The sequence below is a fragment of the Rhinolophus sinicus genome, linkage group LG07, assembly GCF_036562045.2.
Source record: "Rhinolophus sinicus isolate RSC01 linkage group LG07, ASM3656204v1, whole genome shotgun sequence".
Classification (NCBI taxonomy): Eukaryota; Metazoa; Chordata; class Mammalia; order Chiroptera; family Rhinolophidae; genus Rhinolophus; species Rhinolophus sinicus.
The window spans coordinates 46,078,788-46,093,463 of record NC_133757.1 but is presented as its reverse complement, the minus strand read 5'-3'; the positions used below and the strand labels follow the sequence as shown (position 1 = coordinate 46,093,463).

Here is a 14,676-nt window from a genome sequence, read left to right as displayed (position 1 = left end):
AAAAGTGAAAATAGTATTTAGTGTCCGTTTTGCAGTGAGCTGTTGTAGAGACAGTGTGCGGGGACAGAGTCCCAGAGAGCAGTTTCCAGGCTCTTGGACTCACATGGAAAGGAGCTGGCTCGGTTATTAGATGGCCACAGCTGTGGTCAGATGGCCATCCGCTGTGGCTGGGTGGCCATCAGCTGTTGCTGGTTAGCCATTGGCCACTAATACAACTGCTGTGGCTACGCTAGGGGGTTGGTTGATTGGGAGAGAAGCGGACAGGATTGCGGCTAGCAAGCGCAGTTAGCAAGTGGATTGTGGATGGTGGATCATGTTGATCCTACTTCCTGTGTCTTGACTGGCCGCCAGCAAGACAAGACTGGGGTGCAGGAAGACCCCTTGTTGGGCTACTGGCGGATGTTTACTTTTGTGTCTCGACCAGCCGCCAGCGAGAATATAGAGGTATGACTCCCCTATCTATGGCTCCGTGGGTGTTCCTCTTTGGCCTCACCATATCCTGTGTTCTTGTGTGAGGAGCGGGACCAGAGACCCTGCATTACACAGTGCATACCATGAGCAGTGAGAGCTGCACTGCTTTTACTATGTTAGTGTTATTTTAGGTGTTATGTATTGTTTGTTATCATTTTGTAGGCTATTTTGGGGCTCTGGGAATGCCTCCATATTTTTCCATATAAATCAATGGTAATCTCTGCTTTGTTTAATATCCTTTGAGCTATGCAAGTTTTCATAGGAATGCTCTACTTTCGGACAGCGGGGGAAGGCTGTACAGATATATGTGTATGTAAATGCATGGACTGAATCTGCAAACATAGACACTGTTACCAGTGGTTTCCTCTAGGGAAGAAAACTGGTGGCTGGAAGACCCAGGGTGGAGGGACTTACCTTTCATGCTTACCCTTTTGTACCTTTAAAGTTTTGTACTATGCGCATGTAGTGACCATTCAAACAAATAAATAAAATTTAAGATAAAAGTGGGCCTAACTCTCAAATTGATGGTTTAACTATATTTGTCATTGTTTTCCAGCTTCTTTTCTCCAAAAGCACACAGCAACCATAATATACTAATCTTATTAAAGCTCCACTTTTAACATGTTCCTCATATGCTCAAGAAGCCACAGCAGGTCCCTGTTGCTTCAAATTTTCTTCTATCACTTAAAGAGAAGGAAAAAGATAAGAGTAGATAGGAGATGGAGAGATGGCTAACTTGGGGAGTATGTAAAAATGGTCTTTGCTTACCCATAAGAGGAATGGTTCATCTGCAGCACTACATAATCTAAAACTACAAATCCCAGGCAGCACTGCAACAGTCAGGTATGTGATCTATTTTTTTCTCTTCTGTGAACAGCCAATGAAAGGTAGAGCTTACAAAGGTCTAGGATGACAGCTGTGTATTGGCTGTGGCCAGCCTTAAATCTAGTTAGTGCTATTTGGAATGTGCTGCTGTAAACCAGATTTAAAAAAGCTTTTCCTGTTAACTCACAGCTCATTGTGCCTCTTGTTTCACGGGGAAGAAGAGCTGATTTCGTGATCTAAATGGACGCAATACTGAATTACAGATCAGAAGATACAGAAGATTACTACACGTTACTGGGATGTGATGAACTGTCTTCGGTAAGACTGGATAATGCTGTTCTTTTTTCACAACAGTATTTCAAGTTTTATTTAAGGTTTTAACTGAACTTTTAGTCACGTTGCCTAAAAAAACCTAATCTTGTAAAATTTTAAAGCACTCTTGATTCAGAGAAAGTTAAGGATTTAAATGTGTGTTAGGTCTTTACTTGAATAGTATTCTCTTACAATTTATGGACGCTGCTGATTGAATATGTGCTTTCTGGCACATAGCCATAGACTCTACTTCAAATATACGAAAAATAGAAATTTGAGATTTTGTTGTGATTGCCATTGGCTACATATCATAGCATACATAGGCTATATCTTTATTATGGTAATTTACACTATAATTGACATGAAATGTAACTTTCTAGTAATTAGTGATTTTAAAGTGTTTTATTAAAATATGTACTTTTATGTGAGCAGCTAAATTATATGAACCAAGAAACATCCTTCTATGTTAATATTTCAAATTGTGTGAGAAATTGTTTTTTAAAAAGGTGTCTTCTGACATAAAACATTTGAAAACTCTGCAGTTGTTCACTTGACATATAGGGGAATAATGTTTTTAACGTTCCCCATAGACAATTGTAAAGGTTGTAAAAGTTTTTGAAATTATGGAAAACTTTATAGTTCTACCTCCCAAGGATAACATTGTTGCTGTTTGGTATATTAATTTCTAGTCTTTTTCCTATACATATTTTTTTAAAGATATATTTGGGGGATATTATATGTACTTGTTAATTCCTACTTTTTACCCACTGACATTATAACATTGATTTCTCCATGCTATGAAACACTCTTCGTACGTATTTTAATGATTACATAATATTTCATTTTACTGTTGCACCACAATTGACTATTCTCTTCTTGTTAAATATTTCATTTATTTCCAGTTTTTCAATATGTTAAATACTGTTGAGGTGAATATGAAATATATTTCAATTATTAAATATATTCATATATTATACAGTCATAAATATATTAATATATTCACATTATTAGTATTTTAATATATTCATTATTTTATATTATACAGTTATAACTATATTATTATATATTATTATATATAATTTATATAACATATAAATATATAATATATATTATTATATATAGTTATAAGTGTATATTTAAAAATATCTATTTTATTACTAAAATGCAGCTATTAATATTAAAATGTTTTAAAGCAAAATATTTTTTCTATTTATCTTTATTTCATATGGCTGGAGTTTAGTAATAAAATGTACTTTGTTTGACGAAGAGAATGTGATATTGGACACAAAGGAGTAAAATTCCTATGTTCATCATTCTGAGAAGGTTATCTTAGGTATCTTGTAGTTAAAACACACACACACACACACACACACACACACACACACACACCAGGTTATAATGCTCTTAAGGGATGCATACTGCTCCTTTAAGATAATATGTTACTCTTGTTCACTTTGGTGGCAATTTTGCTTACAGCAATTGAGACAGTATATTACCATTTTTATTATATGTGTTATTCACACTTTGGATTATACTATTGCCAAATCATTTTTGAAGGAACTATTTAAAATCAAAGGAACATAATTTAACTTAATAAGCTTCACCATTTGGATTAAAAAATACTGTCATGCTAAGTTATAAAGTGAAGATTGTTTTATCCTTATAATAAATCTCTTGACTGTTTAGTCATCTCTTACAGTTGTTATTGTCTTTTAAGTCTACAAAGGAGGAGGATTAATTTTTAATAGACTTAAAAAAATGATCCCGTTCTTTATAATATTTATAACAGTTTCATTTCGTGGTTACCAGGTACAGTCATACTTCTCTGTATATACTGAGGCATATATTAGAAGGAGAATAAATAAAAACATTGTCTTGACGTTCCTTCTTCTGGATGTATTTTACTGATTCTGTCAATAGCATGGCACATGTAGACAACAATCATTTATTTAAAATGAAATGACCTGTCACAATTTTGTCAATTCTTTTTGTATATATCCTTCCCGTTAAAAAATATTTTATGCCATTTAAAAAAAAATTTTTACTGGGGAATATTGGAGAACAGTGTGTTTTTCCAGTGCCCATCAGCTCCAAGTCGTTGTCCCTCAACCTAGTTGTGGAGAGCGCAGCTCAGCTCCAAGTCCAGTTGCCATTTTCAATCTTTAGTTGCAGGGAGCACAGCCCACCATCCCATGCAGGAATTGAACCAGCAACCTTGCTGTTGAGAGCTGGCGCTCTTAACCAACTGAGCCATCTGGCCACAACCTCCAGAAGCTCAGCAGCAGCTCGTTGTCTTCAATCTAGTTGTGAAGGGCACAGTTTACTGGCCCATGTGGGAATCGAACTGGCCACTCTGTTGTTCAGAGCCCTCACTCTAACCAACTGAGCCATCTGGACACCCCTATTTTATTCCATTTTTGAGTACTTAGTGTGACATTTCCTTTACTTGATTTGTGTTGGATGGATTTCCTTTACTTCAAATATTCCTTGATTTGATGCTCTAAAAAAATTGACTAGAAAAGTTCATATCCTAAGACAATTAAGCAGTTATAATTTCAAAGCAACTTTATATTTTGATTGTACTTATCACAATTGAGTTGAGACACACACATAATTCTTTTGCTTTAGTATACAGTTCTTACAATTTCAAGCTTGTGTTAGAAATTAATTAAATGACACATAAACTATGGGAGGATTTCTGTGCTATTGAATAGAAAACAGTATAGCCCCCATTTCAAAAACATTTACTGAAGTTTGACTACAAGTCAGTCAGCTTTCTCTCCCTATGTCAGATTTTACACAAAAGACACATGCTATAAAATCTTTTAAAGTCCTTACTGATGTAGACCATACACTAGTGGTGTAAGGCATCCTCTTTGATTTTTTTAAATATTTGGTCACCATTTCAATAGTAACGTTAAGAGGACTTCCTGATTTCAAGGACTTGACTATTGAGCATAAACTCAATTAAGGGAAACACCTATTTTTTTTCTAGTTCTTTTTCTTATTGACTTCAGACCAACCACCTTTGTTTAAATCTTACCATTCACTAGCTGTGTGACCTTGGGAAAATTACTTAACTTTTCATGCCTCAGTTTCCTAATCTGCAATTGGAGATAATAATAGTACCCACCTCACAGAATTGTTGTGAGGATTCAGTGAGATATGGTATAGAAAGTGCTTAGAACAGTTCCTGAGACATAGTAAGTGGGTATTACTGTGGCCTCACAGTAATACTGTGTACTTGGTGTTGTAAATTTATCCTTATCTTATAATTCATGTTATTTTAAAACTGTCTTATTTAAAAAATGATTTTTAATAGTTTTTTATTAGAGCAGTTTTAGGTTCATAGAATAGAAAAATTGAGCAAAGGATACAGAGATTTCCGTATGTCCCTTCCCCCTACTCATGCATAACCTCCACCATTATCAACATCCCCACTACAGGGGTACATTTGTTAGAAGTGGTGAACCTACATTGACACATTATAATCACCCAAAGTCCATCGTTTACATTATGGATCACTCTTTTTTCTATGAATGTCCTTTTTCTCTTCTAAAATCCAAGCCAGGATCCCTTTTTTTTTTTTTTTAAGATTTTTTTATTGGGGAAGGGGAACAGTTCTTTATTGGGGAACAGTGTGTACTTCCAGGACTTTTTTCCAAGTCAAGTTGTTGTCCTTTCAGTCTTAGTTGTGGAGGGTGCAGCTCAGCTCCAGGTCCAGTTGCCGTTGCTAGTTGCAGGGTGCGCAGTCCACCATCCCTTGCAGGAGTCGAACTGGCAACCTTGTGGTTGAGAGGACTGACTCCAACCAACTGAGCCATCCGGGAACTCAGTGGCAGCTCAGCTCAAGGTGCCGTGTTCAATCTTAGTTGCAGGGGGCGCGGCCCACCATCCCTTGTGGGACTCAAGGAATTGAACTGGCAACTTTGTGGTTGAGAGCCCACTGGCCCATGTGGAAATTGAACCGGCGGCCTTCGGAGTTAGGAGCATAGAGATCTAACCGCCTGAGCCACCGGGCCGGCCCCAGGATCCTTTTTTAAAAACACTTAGTTATCCTGTTCCCTTGGTTTCCTCCAAAATAACTGTTTCTCATACCTATCTTGTCTTTCATGACCTGGACACTTTGAAGAATAATGGTCAGTTGTTTTGTAGACTGTCCCTTAATTTTGGTTTGTTTGATGTTTTCCCATGATTAGATTGAGGTTATATGTTTTTGGGAAAAACACTGCAGAAGTGGTGTAGTACCTTTCGTAGTGTGTCATATCAGGGGTACATGATGTTGATATGTCTTGACCTTGATCTCTTGGTTAAGGTAGTGTCTGTTAGGTTTTTCCTGCCAGGTTTTTCTGCAGTAGGGTTACCTATATTCCCTTTTGTAATTATATTGGTGAAGATTCTTTGAGACTGTAGTGTTTCTCCTCAGACTCTTACCACTGATTTTAGCATGGTTTGGTGGATCTTGCCTGTTAGAGTTACTACTATGTGTTTGCATAATGGTAACTTTCTATTTTCCTCATTCATTTTACATTTATTACTTGGAATTCTTCTGTAAAGAAAATCTATCTTTCATATTTATTCAACTATTTTTGTCATTATGGATTAATAGATATTATATTTTATAGAGTATAACCTAATTATGACCATTATATATTTTCTGGCTCAAATCGTTTCTTTAGCTCATATTTTAATTAATTATCATTTGATTAGAATAATATAGGATGATCTCTCATTGAATTTATTTCAGGGATATTGCTAATAACTGGAGGTTTGTGTGAAAAATCCAGTTTCAGATTAAGTGAATTGAAATGATGGACAATACTTAACCCATTTGTAAAAACGAGTTTTCTCTTTCCTGCAGCATATTCTGCAGCACGTACATTTCCATCACAAGAATGAGATCATTCTTTTAATGAATAAATCACAATTTTCAGAAAGCTCCTATTAGGTTACATCATGTTATTTGAAGAACATCTTTCAGTCTGTAATCAAATATTTATTCAACACTTGGCATTGGGCCAGTACTAGAAATGATGGGGGAAAACAAAACGAAACAAAAAAAAAAAAGAAAACAAAACAAAGCAGGAAAGTGATACAGGATGCAAATGTATAAAGAACTTGGCATCCAGTTGAGGAGCAAAAACTAATACACAGGAAATAATGTGGGAACAAATAAGTATTTTGCTATGTGGTACTGTCTGTAAGTGCAACAGGAATTAGAATATCTGAAAAGACTTCAGAGAAAATATGGGGCTTGAAATGACCCTGTTCAAAATTTAGATGCATGGAGGGAGACACAGAGGGCATTTGTGTGGCTAGGGAAAGCTGGACAAGATCCATCCAACTAGGAATCAGACTAGTCCTTATTACACACTAGAGTTTTCCTGGCACAGATCAAAATATTGTGCTAATAGGATGTGGAAAAGATAAGTTTTTAAGTTTTGAAATTTAATTTCTGAAATTAGTATATGTTCAATAAGGAATTGTGGAATATGAAGAGAGCACAAAGAAAAATGTTAACCTAAATGCTTAATATTTGGGACTATGACATATGCATGCCGATTTTGTGTGTATATTTATGTGTTATATCTATGTACTATGTAAATAAGCACACACATATGTGTATATATATTTTTATATGTGTATTTTTATATGTGCTTGGAGTCAGACTGCCTGAGTTCAAATCCTTGCTCTGCCACTTACTAGCTGTGTGACCTTGGGAACATTATTTAACTTTTCTATGTCTTATTTCCTAATTTGCAAAACTGGAATAATAATACTTCCCATCCCATAGAGTTGTTGTGAGAATTAAATGCGACTCTGTATAAAATGCTTAGAACAGTGCCTGGCACATAGTAAGTCTCAATAAATCTTAGCTATTATTATTATCATTATTATATATGTATGTGTGTATACATATGAACATACATATATATGTTACATAACCCATTTGAAGTAAAACATGGAGTTATACTGCACAAAATGCTTTGTAGCTTACCTTTTCTCGTAGAAACATATTATACAAATTTTTTTGTATTATTAAAAGTCTTCTACTACAAGATAATTTTTTTTAAAAAAATTTATTGGGGGAACATTGGAGAAAAGTGTGTTTCCCCAGGGCCCATCAGCTCCAAGTCATTGTCTTTCAATCTACTTGTGGAGGGCACAGCTCAGCTCCATGTCCAGTTGCCGTTTTCAATCTTAGTTGCAGGGGGTGCAGCCCACCATCCCAACCGGCAACCTTGTTGAGAGCTCGCACTCTAACCAACTGATCCATCTGGCTGCCCCTCCTAAGCTTAGCGGAAGCTCAGTGGCAGCTCATTGTCTTCAGTCTAGTTGTGGAGGGCGCAGCCCCCTGCTCCCATGTGGGAATGAACCGGCAACTCTGTTGTTCAGAGCTCGTGCTCTAACCAACTGAGCCATCGGGCAGCACTACAAGGTGATTTTTTAATGACTGCAAAATATCCCAGCCTATGGTTATATTACAATTAACTTTAACAGATGTCCTGTTACTTGACGCATAGATTTTTGTTTAAAATTTATATAGTATTTTATTTACTGAATCTTCTTATAACTAAATCCTTTTCTCACCTCTGATTATCTTCTTAGACAAATTCCTAGAATTGGAATTGGATTAAAGAGTAGGAAAAAAATAATATATATCCCAATTGCTTTCCAGGAAATTTGCACTTACATACATCCTCACCAGGAGAGCATGAGAATGTTCAGTTCTTTGCACCCTCAATAACACTGGTGGTTATCATTCCTTGGATGTTTCAAATTAATTGATAACAAGTAAAGTTTGAACATTTTCGTTTGTTTACTGATGGACAGGATAGCCAGTTTTCCAGACCATTGAACATTGAATCAGGAAGGCAGGATTCAATGAACCTTGACATGGAGGGCCTCACCTGCCCATGGACTGCACTTGGCACTGGGCACATAGGGTGGGCATGCGACGAGATAAATAGAATGTGTCCAAGACAAACTAACCCACTTTACCAGTTAGTTTACCCAGAAACAGCCCTACACAGGAGACTTGTGATAAACTATGTGACAGTGAAATTATAAAAAGTAATGAAAGATAGATATAGACTATTTTTAATTGTTTAAAATATGAAACTGACAAAATACAGAAAATGTAAAGCAGAAAAAAAAATCACACACATTAGCACTACTGAGAATTAACCATTTTGACACATTTGCTTCCATGGGCTAATACCAGAATGTTTCCTAATTGGATAGGAATTAAAAAGGAGAACAACAACAGTAAAAATCCAAAATTCCTACCTTTGATAACTAGGCATAATTTTACCCATTTATGTTATTAAAGTCCCCCAAGATATGTGTATAAATGTGTAAAAAATGTCTTGAAGGATGTAACCTCTTATCTTGGGGGAAAAGGGGTAAAAGGGCTTTTATTTTTTATTCTGTACTGATGAAATTTTTTTCAAAGAGATTGTGAGCATTCATAAATTAGTTGTTAATTAAAACTGCATACTACTAATATATTTAGAATATTTAATATTTTAAAATTGAAAAACAAGTTATTCTCCATTTTCTTTGTTATATAGCAGGCTATGGTGACTGATAGTTAAAGGAAGCACCCAGGAAGAGGAAACACAATTGATTACAGTTCTTAACAGGAAGTCTGTATCTTCCTATTATTCCAAAGGGTTCTCAGTAGTTGCTTAACAAGGAAAAGAATAGTTATTAGTCTGTGTATCTATAAATATACAGCCTGACTTTGATTATAAAAGTGAAGAATTTTTTTGTGAGAATTGATTAAGGATGACATGGAGCTGATAAAAATACGTTTCTCCTCCCATGAGTCTTATGACAATATTGAGCTGAGCTGCCTGAGAATTTCTCAAACGAGGTAATTTGCTTTCATTAATTAGTAGATTCCCTAAACTGAAGAATTTGGCCATATAAAACAGTGGGAAAGATGATTGAAGTCCAACTGCTTAGTTAACAAAAAACTTAGCTTTTTTAGTAACTAGCTAAATGACTTCAGACAAGTTACTTAACCACTGACATTTATTAATAGCTACTATCATTGAGTTCTTATGATAATCAGGCCTTGTGTTAAGTGCTCTACTAACATTATTCACGTAATGTAAATATGAAGAAACCTAGACACTTAGAAGTTATATGAATTCCCTAATGTCTCAGGGCAAAACTGGGATTTAAAACGAAGCAATCAGATTCCAGAGCCACATAATCACTGTTATTTCCTGCTACTGTCATTGCAATTATGATTGCAAAAAGCCAAGTCTTAATAATTCATGATAGTAAGGATTAGGTAAGGGAGTGAAATAAAATAAAATCATAGATGACTCTCACACATCATCTTAGTTTTGGCTGAAGTTTTTGTTTTTCCCAGTCAAAAATCTCTAACCAAGCTGTTAGTAGCAAAATGATCAGGTTTGAATGATGTCCTTTTTTTAAAAAAAAGAAAGTAAAATTCTTAATAAAACTAAAAAGGGCCAAAAGGCAGGAAGAAATAACTTTATAATGTATAATTTATAAACTGGACAATCATCCCTGAATAATGACTGGTGGCTAAGCATCTTTTGAAGAACTCAGATAAACCTATCTGACCATATTTGATCTTTAAATACGAGTATATTGAGCTCATACGTGTCTTGGGCCATCATCTATATACATGGACAAGTCAAATTGTCATCACAGACCATTATTTGAACAGGAGTTTTTATTGGATACTTTCTGAATTTTGTTATTAAGGAAATTATTTTTTAGAGTAAAAACTCAAAATACAGATATAAGGATCAAAATGAAAAGTTGGATTGATTATGGCTGTTTTGGGAAGGACTGTTGTCCAACATCTTCCTTTGTGCATTTTAAGCTGGACTCTTTATTTTAAACATTGATTTTTGTTTTAGGTTGAACAAATCCTGACAGAATTTAAGCTCAGAGCCCGGGAATGTCACCCCGATAAGCATCCTGAAAACTCCAAAGCTGGTAGGTATTTCATAGCTATTTCTCATGAAAATGAATAGAATATAGAACTAAAAAGCCATTGAGCAGTAACTTAATTTTTAAAAAATCTATTATGCTCAAACTTATTCTTTCATTTAATGCCAAAGAATGTTATTGCACTATTGGATGGTAGGAGGGGAGGGAAACATGTAGGGTCTTTTGTCTAATAGTAGCCACTTAACATCCAGTTTTCTTTCTGCTATAATGTGCTGCTTCATGGTTTAAAATTTGTCCAGTTTATGCTTTATTTTACCAGTGCTGGAGTGTTATGTATGTTTGTAAGCAGGTGGTTGTCTTAATGAGAATCTGGCTATGTTTTCTTCATTTTGGGGACCTGGATATGTCCATATATGACCATATATATATGATATATCCATATATATGATAATATATACATATTTTTGTTTTTTCTTTATCATAATTTAAATTTTACTATCATAAATTTAGACATAAATGCTTATGTATATCTCAGCCTGATAAAATACAAACCAGCAATCCTTCCTTAACCTGTCTCCCTCCTGCTTCTCCCTATTTCTGTTCTTCCTGTTAGAGTCAAACTTCCTGAGAAAGGAAGTTGGTATCTCTACTTCCCTTACACCCAGTTTTTGATTTATCCTAAATTGACTCTCAACTTTTCTTGGAAACTGCTCTTGTAATAGTCACCAAGGACTTCCTATCTGCCAAATCCAGTGGTTGCTTTTTCATCTTTATCTTCCCTGAGCTTGCATTAGCATTCAGCTCTGTTGACCATGCTCTCCTTCTTGAAACACTCTTTTCCCTTAGATACCAGGCTATGTACTCAACTCATGCTTTTCTTCCAACCTCTCAAGCTGCTGTGTCTCCTTTGTGAGTCCTTCTCTGCTCTCCTAAGGTTTCCTCCTAAACTTTCTTCTGTGCTTACTCCCCACTTTTTTTCTCGACTATTGTCCAAGTTTGTGGCTTCAATCATCAGCTCTTTGTTGATGGTTCCCAAGTCTATCCTTAACTCGGTTGTCGTTCCTCATCTTTAGACTATAGTTTCAACTGCTTCTTGGAAATCTCCATTTGGGGACATTTCAGAGTCATCCTGTCAAAAACTGGGCTGACTCATTAGTCTCCTCTCACCCGCTCTAAAATAGCACTCATTTTTTAATGTTTCCCCATCTTAATAAAGGGCACCACTATCCATTTGGTTGGCCAAGGAAAAACCTTGCCTCCTTCCTCTCCCACATGTTTGCATCTGGTCAATTACCAAATGCTGGTGAATTTCCTTCTGCATCTCTCTCCTGTAGGTTCTTTTCCCTCCATCCTCACAGTCATTACTAGGTGAGTCACCATGATTTCATGCCTGGATCCTGACAGAACTCCTTTCATTGCTTCATACTGCAGATACCTTTTTCTTAAATTATGGAAAAAATAAAATATTTAATATGTACAAAAAAGTATAAAGAATACTATACAAATGCCTATGTATATACACCACCCAGCTTAAAACTTCACCCATGCCGTTGAAGTCTCTTGTGTATTCCTACCCTGAATTTATCCTCATGGTAGGTAATACTATCTTAAATTCGATAATTATGTTTACTATATGTATGTCCTATGTGTGTGTGTGTGTGTGTGTGTGTGTGTGTGTGTGTATAGTGTGATCAAAAGATACGGTAAATGTTTAAATAAATTTATTACAGTAAAAGACACATTGCCATTAATCGCCCTCAAAATGCTCCCCCTTGCTTCAAACACACTTATCCCATCGTTCTTGCCACTTTCTGAAACAGTTCTAAAAGTCCTCTTTTGTGAGTGTCTTTACTTCATTCTCCATCATGACAGTGCTCCATGCCTCACATTGCTTCTGGTACTGCAAGTTGTGTCAAATAAAAACATTACAATGTGTCCTCATCCACCTTATTCACTGGATCTGGCACCGTGCAACTTTTGGCTCTTCCCCAAAGTCAAAATGACCATGAAAAGAAAACGTTTTGAATCTATTCAGGACATCAAGGTAGCCATGACAATGCAACTAAAGACATACATACGTATATATACACATACATATATATCTATCTCTAGCTATCTATATTTATAAATAGAGATAAATACATGATTTTTCTGTAAGGAAAATACTATGATTAAGACCTGTCTATAACTCCACATTATACAAATAATAAAACCCAAGCTCTTCTTCATTAAAAAAGTTTTCCCCTATCTTAAAGCTATCTCTTCACTAATTTTTTTAAAGAAATCATTGAGCCCTTTGATTTGTGTAAACAGATCATTTTCTTATATATGAAATCATTTTTTGGTTAGATACTTAACTATTACTTTTGCTTATTTGATTTTTCCCCTTTTTATTAAGGCATAACTTGTTTAAGGCAACAAGTTCAATCAGAAGTGTAAACTTGATAAACTTGTGTCTATGTCTAACCAGTTTAACCACTGCCCGGATAAAGATGTAGGACATTTCCAGCAGCCCAGAAGTACCTTTTCATGTCCTGTTCAAAGTCAGCACCCTCTCCCATTTTTGGATCTCTATCATCATTGATTAGTTTTGCCTGTTTTTGAATTTCATATAAATGGATTCATACAATATGTACTATTTTATGTGTAGTTCTTTTGATTTATATTATGGCTGATATTTACGTGTACAATGTATTATACTTGTAGCAATAGTTCATTTTTTGTCATTGCTGAATCTTGAGGTTCAAACCCCCTCATGCTGTGCTCCCCCCCATCTCTCCATTTTCAATTTTCTCTCACCCCACACCTACAACTCCATGTTTTAACCACTCTGAACTACCTTGGTTCCATAATGTGCCCTTGTTTCTACCTACAACCTTAATGCCTGCTGCTTCCTCTGTCTGGAACACTCCCAAGACCTGTACACCTTCCTGTCCTGCTTTGATTGGCTAGGTCATGCTCCTGTGTCAGGTCTCAGCTTAGCCATCACGTCCTCAGGAAGTCATGTGTGTCCCAGCTACCCAGAGCAGCCTATATGTCAGGCAGCAAACTGTATCACTGTTTGCATATGAGTCATACTGGAAGCTCAGTGTGGCAGGCCTCCTGCTTATCCTGTTCACAATGGCATGCCCTGCGTGTAGCATAGCACCTGCTATGGAGGAGTCCTACTTTGTGCAAATAATTTCTTGAATGAGTGAATTCATGAACATTTCTTTAGGAGACATATTAATTACTTGTCTGAACTGGAGTTAATATTAAGATGGATGTCCTAACATAAAAGTATAAAAATTTGATAAACAAGCCCCAGGTTATTCTTTAATTGGGTTCTTTTTCAGTGAAGCATGGCTTTGAGTTGTTTTTCTGTCCCTCGGAAACAATTTCTATTTGGGATACATGATGAATCACTGTACAATCAGTGCCATTTCTAGTTTCCATAGTGATAGGAGTTTTCACATACAGGCTACCTCAAGGCTTCTTGTTCAGAGAAAGAGGGCTGCGTAAATATGGTTTAAGACGAAAAGGTACACAGACATCAATATCTTCCCTTGTCAGGCTTGCAGTGACAGATGATGCAACCTTTGCGTAGAAATTGTTTTCAAATTTGTTTAAGTATCCATTTGGATTAATAAGACTTTCTAAAAATTTAGGTGGTTTTTTACACACTTTGAGAAGGAGTAAGGGTACTGATAAAAAAAATAATTTAAAAATGTTAAACAAAAATTCACCCAGCTGCTGAATTTTGGCTTGACAGAAATCCAGAATACATGGACAGATTTTCAAATGTATTTCATTAAGATGAAAGGCTAGACTGTAGAGCAATAGCAGGTAGGAGAAATTAAATTTGTAAATATACCTTTTTGGTCTACTAAATGTAGTCTGAACCATTGCCATTGAAATTACTGATTTGTTAGCATAATATAGTAGTAGATATGAACAGAGACTTGTCTGGCTGGATTGCTCCTAGCTCCCACTTGAGAGCTAATTGACCTTGGTTAACCTCCCTGAGCCTCACCATTCTCACAGATAAAATGGGTAGACTCTCAATGTGTCTTGCATGCAGGAGGCACTCAATGAATGTTGGCAATTATGATTCAGTTGACTGTCTTTCCTTGTTTTTATGCCACATTC

General features: G+C 35.8%; 1 protein-coding gene across 1 annotated transcript in view; it reads left to right on the top strand.

Annotated features, from left to right (window-relative positions):
* The window catches only part of DNAJC12 (DnaJ heat shock protein family (Hsp40) member C12), a 62,878-nt gene that overhangs the window by 28,662 nt on the left and 19,540 nt on the right, over positions 1 to 14,676 (top strand). The window contains exons 2-3 of the mRNA XM_019731770.2: positions 1,486 to 1,614; positions 10,515 to 10,593. Of these exons, the coding sequence (XP_019587329.2) occupies positions 1,537 to 1,614; positions 10,515 to 10,593 (157 nt within the window). The 5' untranslated portion in view covers positions 1,486 to 1,536. The remainder of the gene's footprint in view (positions 1 to 1,485; positions 1,615 to 10,514; positions 10,594 to 14,676) is intronic.